General features: G+C 34.3%; 4 protein-coding genes and 1 pseudogene across 4 annotated transcripts; 2 read left to right on the top strand and 3 right to left on the bottom strand.

The window, feature by feature from the left end:
* Positions 1 to 2,373: 2,373 nt before the first annotated feature.
* Positions 2,374 to 3,759, top strand: LOC111405665. The gene is made up of 2 exons (XM_023034659.1): positions 2,374 to 2,647; positions 3,020 to 3,759. Exons 1-2 carry the CDS (start codon positions 2,486 to 2,488, stop codon positions 3,569 to 3,571), a joined length of 714 nt encoding a protein of 237 aa, XP_022890427.1. The 5' UTR covers positions 2,374 to 2,485; the 3' UTR covers positions 3,572 to 3,759.
* A 2,951-nt stretch (positions 3,760 to 6,710) lies between these two features.
* LOC111405664 (stomatin-like protein 2, mitochondrial) lies at positions 6,711 to 9,158 on the top strand. The gene is made up of 6 exons (XM_023034658.1): positions 6,711 to 6,810; positions 6,907 to 6,999; positions 7,778 to 7,876; positions 8,243 to 8,334; positions 8,564 to 8,623; positions 8,713 to 9,158. Exons 1-6 carry the CDS (start codon positions 6,717 to 6,719, stop codon positions 8,959 to 8,961), a joined length of 687 nt encoding a protein of 228 aa, XP_022890426.1. The 5' UTR covers positions 6,711 to 6,716; the 3' UTR covers positions 8,962 to 9,158.
* On the bottom strand, positions 9,151 to 9,807 carry LOC111406612. The gene is made up of 2 exons (XM_023036001.1): positions 9,481 to 9,807; positions 9,151 to 9,192 (listed from the first exon to the last, which is right to left on the bottom strand). Exons 1-2 carry the CDS (start codon positions 9,805 to 9,807, stop codon positions 9,151 to 9,153), a joined length of 369 nt encoding a protein of 122 aa, XP_022891769.1.
* Positions 9,808 to 11,374: 1,567 nt separating this feature from the next.
* On the bottom strand, positions 11,375 to 13,067 carry LOC111406975 (annotated as a pseudogene).
* A 495-nt stretch (positions 13,068 to 13,562) lies between these two features.
* On the bottom strand, positions 13,563 to 16,446 carry LOC111406611. Its single transcript, XM_023036000.1, has 6 exons — positions 16,058 to 16,446; positions 14,789 to 14,921; positions 14,523 to 14,675; positions 14,205 to 14,379; positions 13,914 to 14,147; positions 13,563 to 13,804 (listed from the first exon to the last, which is right to left on the bottom strand). The coding sequence occupies exons 1-6, from the start codon at positions 16,444 to 16,446 to the stop codon at positions 13,563 to 13,565; spliced, it is 1,326 nt and encodes a 441-aa protein (XP_022891768.1).
* Between the last annotated feature and the right edge of the window lie 937 nt (positions 16,447 to 17,383).

Here is a 17,383-nt window from a genome sequence, read left to right as displayed (position 1 = left end):
CATATTTAATTTTATTTTTAGTTTCTTCAAAAGTTCTTCTCCAGACATTTGAAGTAATTCCTCTAAAGGTGTGGATTATAAAGTTATAGGCTTGAGTTGTATTCCATTTATTAAAAGCAACAACTAAATCAGTAGCTTTTACCCAAGAGTCAATAACTTCACTTTTATTATTGCTATCATTAATATCTAACCATATTCCTGTAGTAGGAATTTGTTCAGTAAATAATCTTACTGGATTATTATTCCTAAGATGTATATGCTTAGTTGATATAGTTTTTAGTTCTTTCATCTACTCAAAATTTCAGTCATTAGATTCAATTTGAGTCCAATCTGTATTAATATTAGTTCTACTATTTTCTCCAATTAAAGGCTAGTTTTCAACTTGTTGATTTAAAGGTGGAGTATTAATTTCAGTAGTTTCTTCTTTAGGTGGAGGATCATTCATATATATATTTTCAGTTTGTATGGCTAATTGTTCTAAACTTTGTTTATAAGCTTCTAATTCTTCTCCAGTAGCTTCAAAGAATTTTGTTTCTAATTCTTCTATAACATAGGCCGATAAGGGTGGTTCAATAGAAACATAATAATCTTTTTTAAGTTTTAATTCTTTAAATTTTGATTCTATCTATTTATATAAGATTGTTGGTCCTACCTTAATATTGTTGTTAACAATTTCTAGATTAGATTCCATATTCTTTATACTAGTTATGACATATTGATTATTAATATTTAGTTTTCCTAAAGGCTCAGCATAATCATCATATTGGTTTAAAAATTGATTTATAATATCTTCTTCTTCATACTTAGAAGATTCATCAACTAGAATATGTAATGCTTTATTTTTTATTTCAACTAATTGTTGAGAATTATTTATTTGTTTTATGTCTTATCTTAAGGATGAATATTCGGTACTTAAATTTGTCGCTAATTCTTGCAATTTAATTCGATTAGTATTAGTTAATATACTAATATTTTGTAATTCTTCTAAAATCATTTTATCTTTTCTATACATCTTCAAAATTTTCTTCAATTTCGTTACTAGGCTCTGATACAATTTATAAACAAGCAGTAAGCAGTTAAACAAGCAGTAAGCAAAAAGGAAATAATTTAGAAATAAGGGTTAAAAAGGACAATATGCTATTCTGTAATTTTTCTGTAGAATGAATAGTTTTGGTAGAATAGAATTATTCCATTAGAGCACATTTGATCGTGTTTCAAAGTAATATGTGTTTGTTTGATCAGTGAATAAATGCGCTATGCCCATGACTTTTCGTGGGTCAAAGATGCTCTCAATATGAACACCAGAATCTGCGGTGAAACTTAAAACCATGTGGCACATTTTGAGTCGTTGACACACGGCCGCAAGTGGTGGATCATGTAGCAAACCAACACGTGGGAAGTTTTTCCACCTTATTTGTCGAGTCTTAAAAGGAACAGTTGGTTGAAATGCGGGCCAAATAAACTGAACCAAAGAGATTAAGAGGTTGTTGCAGGTAATGTGAAGTCACTATTTCACTTGCTAAAGTCACCCTTCTTGTCAACTCGATACGTAAGCCCCATTTTTTTTTTCAACAAAATAAATTTTTGAATAATAATTTGACATCATTTCAACCACACATTTTCAATAAAATAATTTTACACATAAATTCAGAATTTTTCCTTGTTTTTACGCTTACATTCCCCATAAGAACACTATTTCAAAATGCATTTTTTTTGAAGAAAATAGGCATCAAACAGCCCCATAATCAAATGTGTGTTTTCCCAATTGTCCGATCCAAGTGTGTATAAGCTATGTCCATATCTGAATTAACCTGGGTGAGGAATTAGGGGGGAAGGCTGTCACTCGTCAAAATTAGTCAGGCGAAATTTGGACACCCGAATTATAAAAAAAAAAATGAAAAAGCATGTGTGCTTTTGTACATGAGTTTTGATCCATGGTGATTAATATTTATCAATTCAAAAGGAAAAAAAGTACATGTGCTTTAAGATTAATCCCCCTGATAGGTAAATATAAAAATTCAAATTTTAATTCAAGTGAAAGTCAACAATTAATTTTAATTATATTATTTATGAGTTACACAATTTTTAACAATGTATTTTATTAATTTTTATCAAAATTTATTGAAAATTTGCTTTTAATATTTATCAAAGGGGCTAATTATGGGCATTAAAAAGCACTCATATTTAGACGGTCGAGCCACCTGACACAATGCTTATGTCTTAGTGTCATAACTAATTGTGACAGAGAGTTCGACTCTCCATGAGTCGACATTGTGTCAGTTTGTGTTGAGCTAGTTTCAGTCAACTCTGACCTCATCTTAACTTTAAAATAAGCAGATCCGTGTCTCTCTCGGACTCTCTCATGTATATAAATAGATATAGAGAGAGAAAGGGGTAGGTAGGTTACAGATTCGGCAGAGAGAGCCTTTCAAATTTCACTTGTTCACTAGGGTTCATATCTGATTGTGGTTTGATCAATTATCAGATGGAGAAACAGATTGTTGACTATGTTTTTGTACCATCAGGCCTTGTACTAATGGTTACTTATCACATTTGGCTTCTCCATCAAATTTTGAAGCACCCAAACCGAACTGTAATCGGCATCAATGCCATCAATCGCCGCCTATGGGTTCGTGCCATGATGGAGGTTTGTCTTTACCTTACTCATTCACTCAAATCAAATTTTTTTATACGAAAGATTGGATAGTAAGTGATCAAATTTCTTTGTTATATAATTGTAAATCTAATAACTTATTTGTTAAGGTAGATTAGACTGTATTTTTCAGAATTAAAAATGAAATAAAATCTCAACCATTATATTGTTCGGTTATGTTTGATGGATGGTAGTGAAAATTAGGCTTTATTCACTAAACTACTTATTTATATCCAATATGCAGTGTACTTTAACATGTACTAATAGATTTTTGGTAAGAGGAAAAGAAAGTTAAAACTTTATAAAGTCATATTCAGTTCGATTTGTAGAACATGTCGTGACATCGCGGATATAAAATAATGACAGGACACATCCAAGTACGGAGTGTTGGCTGTACAAACACTAAGAAACAACATAATGGCATCCACCCTCTTAGCATCGACTGCTATTATGCTGAGTTCCCTCATTGCTGTGTTGATGACCGGTGTTGGTGGCCGCAGCAACAGTTCAACAGGGCTTCTTTTTGGAGACAAAAGCGAGTTGGGTTTTTCCATTAAAGTTTTCTCTATATTAGTTTGCTTCTTGATGGCATTCTTGTTTAATGTACAATCAGTAAGGTACTACAGCCATACAAGTCTACTCATCAATGTGCCTTTCGATAAAATGGCTACAAATTTTCTTGATAACATTGAATATGTAGGGAGGACGATTAATCGGGGGAGTTATTTCTGGTCATTAGGGCTGAGGGCATTTTATTTTTCTTTTCCTTTATTTTTGTGGTTATTTGGACCAATTCCTATGTTATTGTGTTGTATTGTCCTAGTTTTTTTGCTTTATTTCTTGGATGTTACTTTTGATCATGGGTGGGATTCTCTATCTCCTCCCGAAGAAAAGAAGAATGACGAGGAGGCAAATTGAGAAGATGAGAGATTTGATACTACAATAAAAAGAACGTGCTATAGAGTCGAGTCGGGCTATTTTGTTTACTTATTACTTTTGTTGTGAACAAGTCGTAATGATAATATGTAAGAAGGCAATGTGGATTCAATCCAAGTTGAATCGAGTTGCTCATTTACCTTGTTTTTATGTAACTTCTTCTTTAGCCAGTTTTGTAGTTAAAATGCCATTAACTAGTTCTGTAGTAATTAATCTTCGAGATCAATGAAAGATGAATACATATTTGCATATAAGGAAGAGCGTGGAAGAAACAATGTAAAAAAATAAATTTGCTTCAATTTAAAAGTTAAATTTTTTTTTTCAGATAAAATAGTTTAATTTGTGCGTATATAATTAGGTTACTTGTTCGAAAGACTGAAGGAAAAAATTCTCACAAATATATACTTTTTAAACGAGAAGAGTTTCCCAACTCCATTGGATATGAACATACCGACCTAAAATAAGCATATTCAATCTTCTTGTCTTATTGACTAAAAGATCAAACTTTAATGAAACTTTATGTGAGTTCCAATAGTTTTGGATGTATTCAATTCACAATAAGAGTTTTCAATGTAAATAGATAAACTTACTTTGAATGATACAATCTATTTGCTCTAAGTAATGATAGTCACACCTCAAGATAAGTCAATATTTTCATCAACAAAGTCTATTTAGTTGCGATTGGTGTCACTTTTTCCCCCCTTCTTGTCCCTATTTGATTTTCATTTTTAAAAAAAATCATCCCCCCCCCCCCCCCCCCCCATCAAACTCATTTTTAATCACAAATCTTATAGAATCCATAGTTTTTATTTAACTTTTTACCACACATTTTACAGCTTTTATCAAAATCTACTAAAATTATATAAATCAAACAAAGGTTTAAGAAGATGTTTGGTGGAAATTAAAATTAGATTTTTTAGTAAATTATTACAAAAGTTTTTGACATATGTGGTTGAAAAGTTGTAAGATCCATAAAAGATGTGATTAATATAAATTGTTTGATTTTGATTTAAATTAAAAATTTTAAATCAGATTTTAATTCGAACCATGCTCTTAATGTAAATTATTACAAAAGTTTTTGACATGTGTGGTTGAAAAGTTGTAAGATCCATAAAAGATGTGGTTAATATAAATTGTTTGATTTTGACTTAAATTAAAAATTTTAATTTCTATCAAATAAGAAATTTTTGACGTTAGGGAGATATAAAAGTTTATATTATAAAATTGATGGTTTATTTAATGGTCTTGTAAATTTCAAGGTCTAGATCACCTGCATTTTTGGCACAATCTCGACCCATGAGCTAGTCGGGTTTGTGGGTCCGAATTTTCAACATCAAAATAGTGACCTCGTTTGATGACTTGTATCCTTGTCCCACTCCCATTTCTAATATATGTATGAAAGTATTTGCTAGCTATTATAATTGATATAATCGCTAATATTATGCCCTATTCGATTCAGTTAAATTAAAGTTAATAATTAATTTTAACTCATGCATTCTATTCGTTTTTATCAAATTCTAAAAATATGTAGAAATGAGGATAGTACGCTAGTATTTATTTACAAAATATTGTGCACCAAATCTTTTCACTAATATCGAGGCCATGTAAAAGTATTCTGGATATTCTTACAAAATATTAGACCTTTAAAAAAATTTGTGATTTATAGACATTTTTCGACTCAAATTTATTAATATAATTTCCTCCGCAATTTTTTTTTTTTGGGAAGATTTATTTATTTTACTGAAAATACAGTGTGTTCTCCAAACTCGGAATTAGTAAACATTTGTTTCACAAATTTTATAAATAGAAATTCTGGTTTTATATTTAAAATTTCTTATTTAATTTTGAATCCCCTTATAATAATTTTGTGAATAATAACCACCAAGTCCTTTCAATTCTTGATGATCATTTATAATTGTGGTGGTTGAATCATAAGAACATACTTCAATCTTGATTCTATTCCTCAAACTATTCCAATCCAATCTTTTCCAAAACCTAATTCCCCTCCCCCCCCACCCCACAATTTCGAAACTTCAAACTCAATTTAAATTACAACTCTTGATTCTATTCGTCAAACTATTACAATTTTATTATTTCAATACCCAAAATCATCTATTACGCTTCGAGTATTTTGTAAGTGAAATCATTCATATACACGTAATTATTGGAATCGGCATAGAACTTAGGTTTATTTCTACCCATGCCGAATTTTTTTTATTCACTGATAGTGTAAGTGTTATGCCCTAGATCCAATCGATTTAGGTTTTTTTAGTGGTTGGTTGTTTCATTGTAAATTATATGGGATAAGTTGCAAATTGCAATTGTTGCTATGGAAACTCTACTTTTCTTAATTGAATTGGTTTGAGTTTTAAATTTTAGTTTGTATGATGTGCTCTTTGAATTTTGTCCTACGACCTATGTTGATGCTTTCATGGAATGGATGCAAGTTCTCCTTGCTGCCAGTAGAAGTTTGTTTTTTGTTGTGCCAAAAATAAAAATAAAAAATGATATATATGTAATGATTGATTGAATGGAGCTGCTAAAAAAAGAATTTTATGTAGCTCATCCCAAATTTATTTGGAAGAATAATTAGTTCGTTGTGTATATGAAGCTCCTTATCTAGTCACTTTAATTTGTGTAGATACTGCTTGAGTTAGTGTTTACTTAATAAACAATTGGTATAGTGAAAGAAAATGTATTGGTTATGAATAAAATTGGGATTTAAAAGCTTTCACAGGCAGTGTTGTATTGTTCAATTATAAAGGATGTATGTCATTTTTAAGATAAGAAATCATCTCATAATGCATAACATCCACATCTTCTTCAAGTCAGAATGATTTTCAGTGGGCTTAGTAGGTAATTATTTTAGCCTCCGTTTATATAAATTGGTTTATGTGACTGCTTTCTGCTTTTTATACAAATAATCGATTGTGAACCAGAAAACGAGGGCGTGAATATTGTGCCTTGTTTTCAATTTGTAATGTAAAGAACTGTTTCTCAAGTGGTTGTCCTCTGCTACTGTTGATTAGAATCAGATGTCTGTTTCAGTTCATTCAATAGTTTTGCTTAGTATTATTGGCATGTTTGCATAATTGAGCTTTATTCCATTACACTTTCCCTTATTTATATGTTTTTGATGTCTTTAGAATTGCATTCCTTGCAGTTAGCCATCAATGAAGCTGCAAAAGATTGGGGCTTGAAATGTCTTCGTTATGAGATAAGTGAGTGACCTGTATGCTGAAATGTCTTTGGTTAAGAAAATTCCTCACGGTTTCCTTTGCATCCTATTTACTTATTGAAATTTTTTCCATTTTCAGGGGATATATCTCCACCACGAGGAGTGAGGGCAGCAATGGAGATGCAGGCAGAAGCAGAGCGGAAAAAGAGAGCTCAGGTTTTGGAGTCTGAAGGTGATTGGTTTTCCTTATATCAATTCTATTTAGTAATTCACATCTATCCTTTTGTGCAGTCTTAAATGTGGTATCTATTGAGGGGGAGCATATAATTAGTTGTACCATATGAAGGATTGCCAGTTGGAAAATTACATAAATTTTCAAGGAATAATGCCATCTTTCAGCTGGAAGTTATTTGTGATGATTCAAGTTATCAAGTGCAGTTGATCGCTGTCACATATGGTAACTTGATCACATGTGGCACTTCCTTTTCTTTCCTTGGCAAGTGTCTGACATACTCCATCCAGTAACTAGTAGTGAAAGGACTTAATGGACAAGCTCCACTTCACTTCTCGTGAGCCCTTGCTAGGAGAAACGTATGTTATTTTCCCAAATGAGAAAAGGTTGCTTACACTTCTTCCCATAACAAAAACGAGGGTAATGTGTTTATTTTTTCACAATATTTTTGGCCGTACAATACCTTATGGGATCACCTTGTTATCCATAGAGAGGTGTTATGGCTTCTTTTTGCTGCTATACTGTTGAATGAAGGCAACGCCTCTAAAAGAAAGTAATTCCAATTCAATGGATTGAATAAGTTTGAATGCATTGATTTTATTATCTGCTTCTAAAATTCAGAATTTCTACTGCTCTCTGTTCCGGTAATTTATCTTAAGCTTGTCAAGAATATGTTTATCCCTACATGATTTTAGTGTACATCATTGGAAATCCATCAGAATGCCTTTGTTGCCATTCTTGTCCTTTAATGAGTATGATGTGGTATTTGATATAACAGGAGAAAGGCAGGCAAACATTAATATTGCAGATGGAAGGAAGAATTCAGTTATCCTTGCATCTGAAGCTGCAAAATTGGACCAGGTTAACAGAGCTCTAGGTTAGTTACAACTAACCATTTCCAATGTAGAGCTTTCAGCTTTCAGTTTGGGGCAAGCAGCTCATTATCTTTGTGTTTAATCTTGGATGATTAAATAAATGCTTACCAATTATCCTTGAAATCTAAATATATGCGGAGGACAAAAGCTGTCGGCTATTGGTGCCTCCTTCCTACAGCACTTTCCTAAGTTTACTGCAAATTCAAATAAAGTCCTATTCCATTATTCAATCATTCTGGCAATTGATGTGTCATAATAGATATTACAGATTCCTAATAGGTTCAGCAATACTGTACATTCTTTGAATTTCCATTTTCTCATGACATCTAATATTCTGATTCCAGAACTGTTAAATTATTTAATTACAGGAGAAGCAGAAGCAATCCTTGCTAGAGCACAAGCAACAGCAAAAGGACTTTCCATGGTGTCACAAAGCCTAAAAGAAAATGGTGGGGTGGAGGTGAGGTTTTCAATTCTTGCAAGTTAATTGATGTGCTATCCTATGAACAAGTCATGTTTTGCACTATCTGTTTTCCTGATTCGCTGCCCGTAGCTTACCTTCTGAAATTTCTAATTCCCTCCTTTTTTCGCTTCCTCGTCCATATACCCTCCCCTTTTTAACAATTTCCCTTGCATCATGGTACATTTTATTTCTGCAAGCAATATCTTGAAGTTCGTGGATTTTGCAGGCAGCTAGTTTAAGAATTGCTGAGCAATATCTTCAGGCCTTCAGTATGATCGCAAAGGAGGTAATATTCGTAATTTGATCATACTTTAAGCTGGCAATTTGTACTCAAGTACAATGTTTATGTATAGGTTTCTTGTTTCATTAATCTAGGGAACAACAATGCTGCTTCCAGCAAGTGCTTCTAATCCTGCAAATATGATGGCTCAAGCTCTCAGTATATACAAGAACCTAATAGGCAACAATTCTGGCAATGGGCTTCCCAAGGTTTCAGAAGCCGACAAGAATGAAGATCCATCGTGGACAACTGGCGATGAGAGTTCCACGACTGCTGAACCTACTGGCGCTGATCGTCTTGGAGAACCTGTTTTCTCGCTCCAAAGCCCTAAGAAGGATAGCTAAGTAATTCAAACGGTCCTTTTAGTATCTTGATTTTTGAGCTAGTCTAATTCCTAGAAAGAACTGACAATTGCATTGATTATTTTTCATGAGATTTTGCAAATCTAAAACATAGCTTCACCATTTTACAAGAACAATTGCTTTTGATGTCAACTAAGGAGTTGAGCATGCTAATTTCTGTCCTAGTAATGTTCATTCCATATTGTGTGGCAGTTCATATTGATAATGACAATGCTAAGACAGAAATTACAATAATGAATAAACACAATTTAGATTGAAAAAAAGAATCTGAATCATATTTGAGCATTCCAAGAATAAAAATAACATAAGTCAAACATAAACTGTCTTGCACACGTATAAAATATACAAATATAATCGAAAAATTAGAATAAAATGTAATTACCCCCAATTCACCAGGTCCAGGAGTCGGAAAAATATCAACGAAAAATAGAAAAAAACATTGAATCAAAGAAGCCCGAACAACACGAAGACTCCCAGTAATATGAGCCAAATAATGTGAACCAGCAACAAGGCCTGGCCGGGACCGCCATTGCCGACCTCACAAAATCCCAATTTCTTCACAGACGTCCCCGCGCAATGCGCGTCTGCACAGCCGCACCAGTAGGTCACCCCGTCGGCGCCGCAGACGGGGTCGGGTCTGAAGCACTTCACGGGGCACAAATCGGGTTTCGAATTTGCTGAGCAAAGATGTCCATCTTCTTCTTGATCGGAGGGTAATTTGAGGAAATTGGGGCTTGATCGGACCGTGGGGAGGAAATGGGTGGTTAAAATAACGATGAGGATGAAAATTAGGAACAACGGTGAGGGTTTACTGATGAAAATTTTCATTTTCGGCGAGCTTTAACGAAATTAAAGCTTGCCGTTAATTCCTGCCCTTGGGATTCTTACAATTACCTATCAAAAATTTTCACTGAATTGAAATCTACTGAAATTTCTTCGTTTGGAGATTGAAATATGAAAGCCCCTATTTGGAAATCTGGTCTTTATCTTGGTGGTTCGTGGGTTTCGAGGAATAAGAGGAGAGTTTTCAATAAAGGATATTCTCTTGTTTTAAAAAGACGCCTGACCCTTTCTTTCTCAACAGTGAAATAATGAACCAAAATTTACAAGAAGTTATAAATGAGACTACTTGGGTAAATATTTTGTTATTTTATTATATTTTATTATACCCCACATTTGAATTGTATTAAAGTTGTCTAAACTTATATTCATCATTATAGTGCATCTTCAACATTTATCATTGTATCCTTATCTGTAATATTTCAACAATTAGCAAATGTTCACTAATGCCATTTTTTGTCCAAGAATTTTGTTAGTATATTTTTAAATGATATATAAATATTTATTTGTGACTTCGTATTTGTCATTTTTAAGTTTTTTCTTAAAAGTAAAGAGGAAAAAGAGTTCTTTAAGTAATCTTAACGGAATTTTTTGGACAATTGTTCTAATTAACGAAATATTAAGATAAGAAAGTGATAAAACAATTGGTGACACGAGTATGACAATGAGTAAAGATTAAGGATTGTTTGTGCAATTAAATGTCGTGTTGTTACAATACAATATGGTGTAAATATAGCTTTTTGTTACACGGCTAAAAAGAAAATTGGAATGAGCTCCTTAGCTTTTCAAATAATGTGATTTTGGGTCATAACCTTTAAAAGTGGGTTTTCAAGTCTCCAACCTATTTAAGTTGGTAAATTTGAATCTTAACAATCGAAATTGTTAATGTGAACATGAATTAATTTACGATTTTGTCATTCAGCTTTGAGTCACGTGATAGTTGCATGGAATTTAACATCCACATTAAATATTTTCCTCACTTGAGAATTCAAATTTACATATCGAAAATTTGGATTCTTATTTTTCAAGGTTGTGAGAAAACTTGCTACTTTGAAAAAATAAGATGTCTAACCATAATTAAAAAGTTGAAGTGTCTAACCTTTCTGATAAATTTAATACAATCAGATATTATACAGACACGTGTCCAACATGATTATTGATCAAAACAATTAAAAACACATTACTTACGTATCAATATTTCTTTTCATGGTTATTGACAGGTAATCCAACTGCCAACTTTGCAGATTTGGCTAGTTTGTGGGACAGGTATCTTGAGAAGGTTATAAGCAATGTACTACAATAAATAATTTTTAAATTTTTTAATATTATTTAGTAATTTATTATTTTTATCAAATATAGCATAAGTATAGAAACAACTTTTTTTCTTTTTTCTAATAAAACATTTTTTTCGTTATGTTTTCATAACTCATATTATGTCCTCTAAGAATTCTTTCAGTTTATTCAGTGTTAATATTATTCATTATATTCAATTTTGTTATCCAAAGATTGGATCGGAACTTTCAATCATTCATAATTTCATACAATTTTATCTGACTTCACATGTTAGGACCAAAATTATTGACTGGGTGGCCGTATAAAGCACGTCAACACTATTTACCAAAGTTCGTCCATTTCATGAGAATCATACATTTGGAAATATTTGAATGGTGCACAAGAGTACCCACTGCATAATCCTGTGGTGCTGCTGTAGGGTAGCAAAGAAACGGGTCGACTCGGTGGCAACTCAGGAATCGGTTTCTCAACGTTCAAATACTCCACCACTTGTTCCGTGCTAGGCCTCTTTTGTCATCATTCAATGTTCCAAAACCCGAATAGCCTGATCCGGGTTCACGACCAAACCCATATTCCTATCAACCAACTTTACTTTCTCGTCTGCCTCGGGCAAGGCCCACGCCAAGTCTAACAATTCAATCTCACCCGGTTTCCAACTCCTCCTCCTACCCGATACAAGTTCAAGTACGAACACCCCGAACTCGAAGATGTCCACTTGTTGACTCATTAATGCCGCAAACCGAGTTCACTCAATTGAAGAATGGAAAAGAAAAATGAAAAACCAAGCACTGCTCTGAAACTAACGTCAAGAAAGACGCTGCTAGTTTTCGCATTCTTGTGAGCCAATTCCTTGGAATCAAGATAACTCAATGACTCAGCCACGTCTTTAACCACCCGGAACCGGCGAGTCCACGGCAAAACTCCAACACGGAACAACCACTTATCAAGACTGCCATTCAGAATATAATAGTACACAACTATATAGATTCTTGATGATCAAAGCACCAAACTCTGATCGGAACCAAATTCGGGTGGCGAATTTTACTAATAGCTTTGATTTCTCTGTGAATCCTTCGTTTATCCAGCCCATAAGAAGTGAATAACTGGCCGGAGAATCTCTTCGCCGCCATGTTGCAGCCTTTTAACATGGTGGCTTTATATGCTATACTCCTATTATCACTGCCTAGAATCTGTAACTCACCAAAACATCTTCTAGCAGAAGAAATTTCTGATATTGTGAAATTTTGGGGCTTGTTTGGCGGCCTTGGCTGTTGCTTTTTTTCAGTAAGCACCATAATTTGAGCATACCAAGCCATGCAACCAGGCCGTCCCACTATGAACTCGTTGGGAACTATAATAAAAGTAAGGCCACTGCCACCATCTGGGACGCTCAAATTAGAGGCCCTCAAGGGATTTGAATCGGAAGCGTTCGAAGGATACTGGAATTGGAAGGAGAAGGTAGTTTCAAATGACGCTGGATTTCGACTGACCAGGTAAAAAATGCGAATAGGTGAAGGACATATTACTCTTCCGGCTAGATTTTAAGATCATTTTCAACTTCTGGATCAGGTATTTGGATACAACCCTTTTAACTGGAAATTGCAGCACTGCCTAAAAGTGAACATCTTGCTGGCTCTTGGATTGTTTGAGCTGGAATCATGGAAGGAGAGATGTTTTGTCACGTTAATTATGGGCTTATGAGATTATCGTGTGATGAAACAAAGAGATTTGAGTACCAGACTACGGGCACGAGGAGAGAGAAAAGAATAACTGATAACATGGATAAGAACCAGCCGAAACCCATGGTTGAAAATTGGCACAATAGAGAAGAATGTGGAATCTGGCAATTTATGGACTATGATCATGTGAAGGTCAGATTTTAAATGGTCCAGTTAAATGCAAACGTCAGAAATTTTTAAGATTAGATTCATATATGGTCTGGTTACATTATAAACATATCTAGCTATCCACTCTCTAAAGAATTATCTGACTCTACCCTACAAAGACAGGCACAAGTCCTGGCGGTTGGGGGTGGTTTGGGGCCTCAGTGGCGATCAATGAAGTTAATGCCTTCTTTGGGACAACTGAGAGTGCCTTCTTTGGGACAACTGAGAGTGACTGCTGTATAAACTTCCAAGCTTATTTGCCTAAAAGAGTTACGACATTCAGAGTCCCAATCATTTGGCTATTTCTGCAATCATGTAGATGATCATAGTATGAGACAATCATATAGGTATTATCTGCCATCACATTTCCTACTAGTAAGAGCAAAAGTGTACCTAACAAAGATGAAAGATCTTACCATAATTCCAGGTTTCGACCTCTAGACACTGCTTTAGAAATCCCAAGTCCTGACTATGTAAGTGCCTTGACACCTACAATTGGCACTTGAGAACTTTGGACCAGTTGCATTCCAACACAAAGGCAGCCAGGAACAAAAATGCTACCATTCACCATGAGCGAAATTTTTTCAATACCCAATCTAGGAATCCTGTGGTCCAAAGTTCTTTGGGCAATCTCTTACTTTTGAGCATACAGCGGGCCATGTTAAGAATGGATCTGTTCTTTCTTTCCGCTACTCCATTTTGTTGTGGAGAGTATGGAACCGTCAATGGGCGACGAATTTCATTCTCCTCACAATATTTCTCAAACTTTTTGGAGGTGAACTCTCCTCCTCTATCCGATCCCAAGACTTTTATACTATATTCGCTTTTTTTTTTCAACAAGAGTTTTAAACTTCTTAAAAGTTTCAAAAACTTCCAATTTTTGTTTGAGAAAATAGACCCAAGTCTTTCTATTACAATCATCAATAAAAAGAACAAAGTAATTGCTCTTATCGAGAGAGCTTGGATCAATTGGCCCACAAACATCAGAGTGTACTAGTTCTAGCGGCTTCTTAGCTCTTGTAGAAGCTTCTTCTGGAAAACGTTTCCTTGAATGCTTTCCAAGTAAGCATCCTTCACATAATTGATCCGCATGATTTATTGGAGGCAAACCTTTCACCATCTTCTTCTTCTTACTCAACAACTTTAAGCCTTCAAAATTAAGATGCCCAAATCTCAAGTGTCAAAGCCAAGATAAATCTTTAAAACAAGCTTTTAAGTATTTGGTAACATCATTTTGGATGCTTAACTCAAACATTCTATTTCTTGTCATAGGGACTTTGACAATCAAATTTTCTCTTTGATCTCTTATTGAAAGACTATGATCTTTGAAATGAATATCATAACCCTTCTCTAAAAGTTGTTCCAAACTTAAAATGTTATTCTTCATATTGGACACATAATAGACATTTGAATTTGAGATAAATTTATGCGTACCATTTTTCAAGCGGATCAAGATTTTACCTTTTTCTTTCACTGGGATCTTGGATTCATCTCCAAAGGTAATGTTGCCTCTTGTCGATTTACCAAGCTCCAAAAACATGTTTTTTTTCCATACATATGGTTGCTTGCTCCTGTATCTAAATACCAAGTATTATTTTCTCTGCTCTCTTCACCTTTGTAAGCCAACCGTAGTGTAGGATCTACTTCACTTTCCCGACAAGCGTAGTTGGCTTTCTCCTAAACTTGGTTAGTAATATTTCTACATTCTGAATTATAATGACCAAATTTTTGACAATTGTAACATTTAATTTGAGATTTGTCATACCTTGGTCCTTCATTTTGCCTCGTACCTTTTCCTCTTCCACGACCTCTGGTGGAAAATGAACTTTGTCTTCTTTCCTCCTTGTAGAATGCAATTCTTCGTCAATCTTGGCCTCGTCCTCTTCTTCTTTGGCTTCTTCTACTGTTGAACCGTCCTTCACCCTCGTTCAAAGTGAGCTTTGTTTGAAGAGCTTGTTCTAATAGCTCTTCATTCATCTTCTTCCTTATTCTTTTCTCATGGGCTTGTAAAGATCCCATGAGTTGATCGACACTCATACTATCTAGATCTTTAGATTCCTCAATGGCTACAACTATGTAGTCAAATTTAGAATCTAAAGACCTCAGTATCTTCTCAATTACTCGAGTGTCGTTTAACTTTTCTCCATTCCTTTTTAATTGGTTCACAATAGCTAATACTCTAGAGAAGTAATCAGAAATTGATTTCGATTCTTTCATATGTAAAGCTTCAAACTCACCTCGAAGTGTTTGAAGTCGAACCTTTTTTACCTTCTCAACTCCTTTGTGGGAGTTTTGCAAGATCTCTCATGCTTCCTTACTCGTAGTAACACAAGCTACTTTCTCGAACATGCCTTCATCTAAGGCTTGATAGATGAGGGTGAACGCCTTCTTTTCCTTCTTCCTTGCATCCTTCAAACTATCCCTTTGTGCTTGGGATATAGCAACCTCGTCTTGTGGTTCCGTGTAGCCTTTCTCTACGATCTCTCATGCATTTTGCGACCCGAGCAATGCTTTCATCCTTATGCTCCAATTGTTGTAGTTATCCTTGTTGAGTTGGGGAACTTGAAAAGGAATCATCCCACTTGCCATTTTTCACAATAACCTTAGGGCTCTAATACCAGTTTGTTGGAGGAAAGAGGGGTTTACTAACTTGGATTGACTATGGGTTTTAAGGGGGACAACACTAATAGAAAGAAGGAAGTGAGCAAAAGGAAACTTGTATTTCTCAAATTCAAGACTTTATATACACTATTTTGGCTTGTTTCAAAATGGAGGACACTACCCCTTTATATAGTATTTACATGAAGATTCTAGTCCACACATTTTCTAGAGACACCTAGACCACACATCAATATATTTTCCTAAAATTCTCTAAATATTCTTTATAAAACCACATATCTTACTTAGATATTTACATAGATTTTTCTAGTAGATATTTATATAGATTTTTCTAGATAATATTTTTAGAAATGCTAGGCATGTTGGACCTTTTAATTGATTTGGGCCTATAAGCAAAATCCCTAAGCCCATATTATTTAGTCCAAAATCAAGTTTAGTACTCAACAATTCGGACCTTTTTCTCGCCAAGGAAGTTACGGATCTCAATGGACTTGTTGCCATTAGTGATGGAAGCATTGATTGGAAAGTGAGCATACACAAACCGCATCTTATAGCGGTAACCTTTAGTAACACCAGTGATCAGGTTATCAACTTGGCTGAGGGCTATGCGGATGGATGCGGAGGTCTTCCTGGATCCAAACCAGGCATCGACCTTCAATTGCCTTTTTCCAGTGGACTCGTCGATAAGCAATTGGAAATCCAGATTCAAATGCTTGAAATTGTGGGTCAACTTACCCCGAGGACCTACCACTTTGATAATTTTGGCTTTCACCTTGATCTTCACTCCGTCCGGAATATCCATGGTCTCCGACGAGAGAATTGTCTTCATTTTTTCACTCTGTCTGTGAAATGCCTGTGAGATGTGTGTGAAGAGAGAACGAAAGACCCCAGGGGAGAAGGGAAGTGAGTATGTATGCAGCTGTGTGTTTAGGGAGCTTGTTGTGTGAATTTTGGAGAGAGACGAAAAAAAAACCCTAGTTTTGCTTTCAAGTGTAGAAAATTGTCATGTTCGGAATGAAATGTCATTCAAGAGATTTTAAATGTCGAGAACAATGTCTGAAATGTCGAGAACATTTAATATTGTAATTTGACATGTGTACTTTTAAAATATAAACAAGATTCAAATATCGAGAATGACATTTGAAATGTTAAGAACATCATTTTAATGTAATTTCTCATGGAAGCTACTTCTCGAAATCCGTAACAAATTGAAAAAATAAATAAATTGCTTCTTTTTCATAAAGAGCATAATAGACAATTTAGTGCTAAATTTAAAAAGTAGACATTTTTCAATTGACACCCATGAAATTAGACATTTTTGAAAATACCTCTATATAAATTACTAATCAAGAAATTTGAAGGTCTCCAAATGGACAAGAATTGTAGAAAATTGACTTCTCCTAATCCAAATGTGGGAAAGTTGAAATCATTTTCTAACAATACACAAGTACTACTTCTTTTCAATTTTTATGCAATGGGGCCTCTTAAAAGTTTACTACAAACATGTCTTTTTCTGGTTTGTAGATCATGGTTTGTTGTCAAAAGTAAAAGTAAAAGAATACCACCGATTAGTTGCAGTGTGCCTGTCATCCATATCATTAATTAAAATAAAAAAGGTATAACCAATCAACAAAGATAAAACGATTTTGCTAAATGTCCATAATAAATGTACATAAAAGATGACATAATGTTGATTGTGTTTCAAACAGGCCAATGATAGAGTGTTATGTAGCATTATGGACACCCTCTAAATTGGTGCTAATCAT

The sequence above is a fragment of the Olea europaea genome, chromosome 12 (assembly GCF_002742605.1).
Source record: "Olea europaea var. sylvestris chromosome 12, O_europaea_v1, whole genome shotgun sequence".
Classification (NCBI taxonomy): Eukaryota; Viridiplantae; Streptophyta; class Magnoliopsida; order Lamiales; family Oleaceae; genus Olea; species Olea europaea.
The sequence above is the reverse complement of the archived record's forward strand: the minus strand, read 5'-3'. Positions and strand labels throughout refer to the sequence as shown.

Coding starts and splice junctions, on each gene's coding strand:
- LOC111405665 (XM_023034659.1), top strand. CDS start 2,486: ATGGAGAAACAGATTGTTGACTATGTTTTTGTACCATCAGGCCTTGTA. Junction 2,648..3,019: donor GGGTTCGTGCCATGATGGAG/GTTTGTCTTTAC, acceptor AAATAATGACAG/GACACATCCAAGTACGGAGT.
- LOC111405664 (XM_023034658.1), top strand. CDS start 6,717: ATGTTTTTGATGTCTTTAGAATTGCATTCCTTGCAGTTAGCCATCAAT. Junction 7,877..8,242: donor CCAGGTTAACAGAGCTCTAG/GTTAGTTACAAC, acceptor ATTTAATTACAG/GAGAAGCAGAAGCAATCCTT. Junction 8,624..8,712: donor TCAGTATGATCGCAAAGGAG/GTAATATTCGTA, acceptor TCATTAATCTAG/GGAACAACAATGCTGCTTCC.
- LOC111406612 (XM_023036001.1), bottom strand. CDS start 9,807: ATGAAAATTTTCATCAGTAAACCCTCACCGTTGTTCCTAATTTTCATC. Junction 9,193..9,480: donor CCGGCCAGGCCTTGTTGCTG/GTTCACATTATT, acceptor TTTCTGTCTTAG/CATTGTCATTATCAATATGA.
- LOC111406611 (XM_023036000.1), bottom strand. CDS start 16,446: ATGAAGACAATTCTCTCGTCGGAGACCATGGATATTCCGGACGGAGTG. Junction 14,148..14,204: donor TACCAAATACTTAAAAGCTT/GTTTTAAAGATT, acceptor TTAATTTTGAAG/GCTTAAAGTTGTTGAGTAAG. Junction 13,805..13,913: donor TGTTCTTTTTATTGATGATT/GTAATAGAAAGA, acceptor ATAGTATAAAAG/TCTTGGGATCGGATAGAGGA.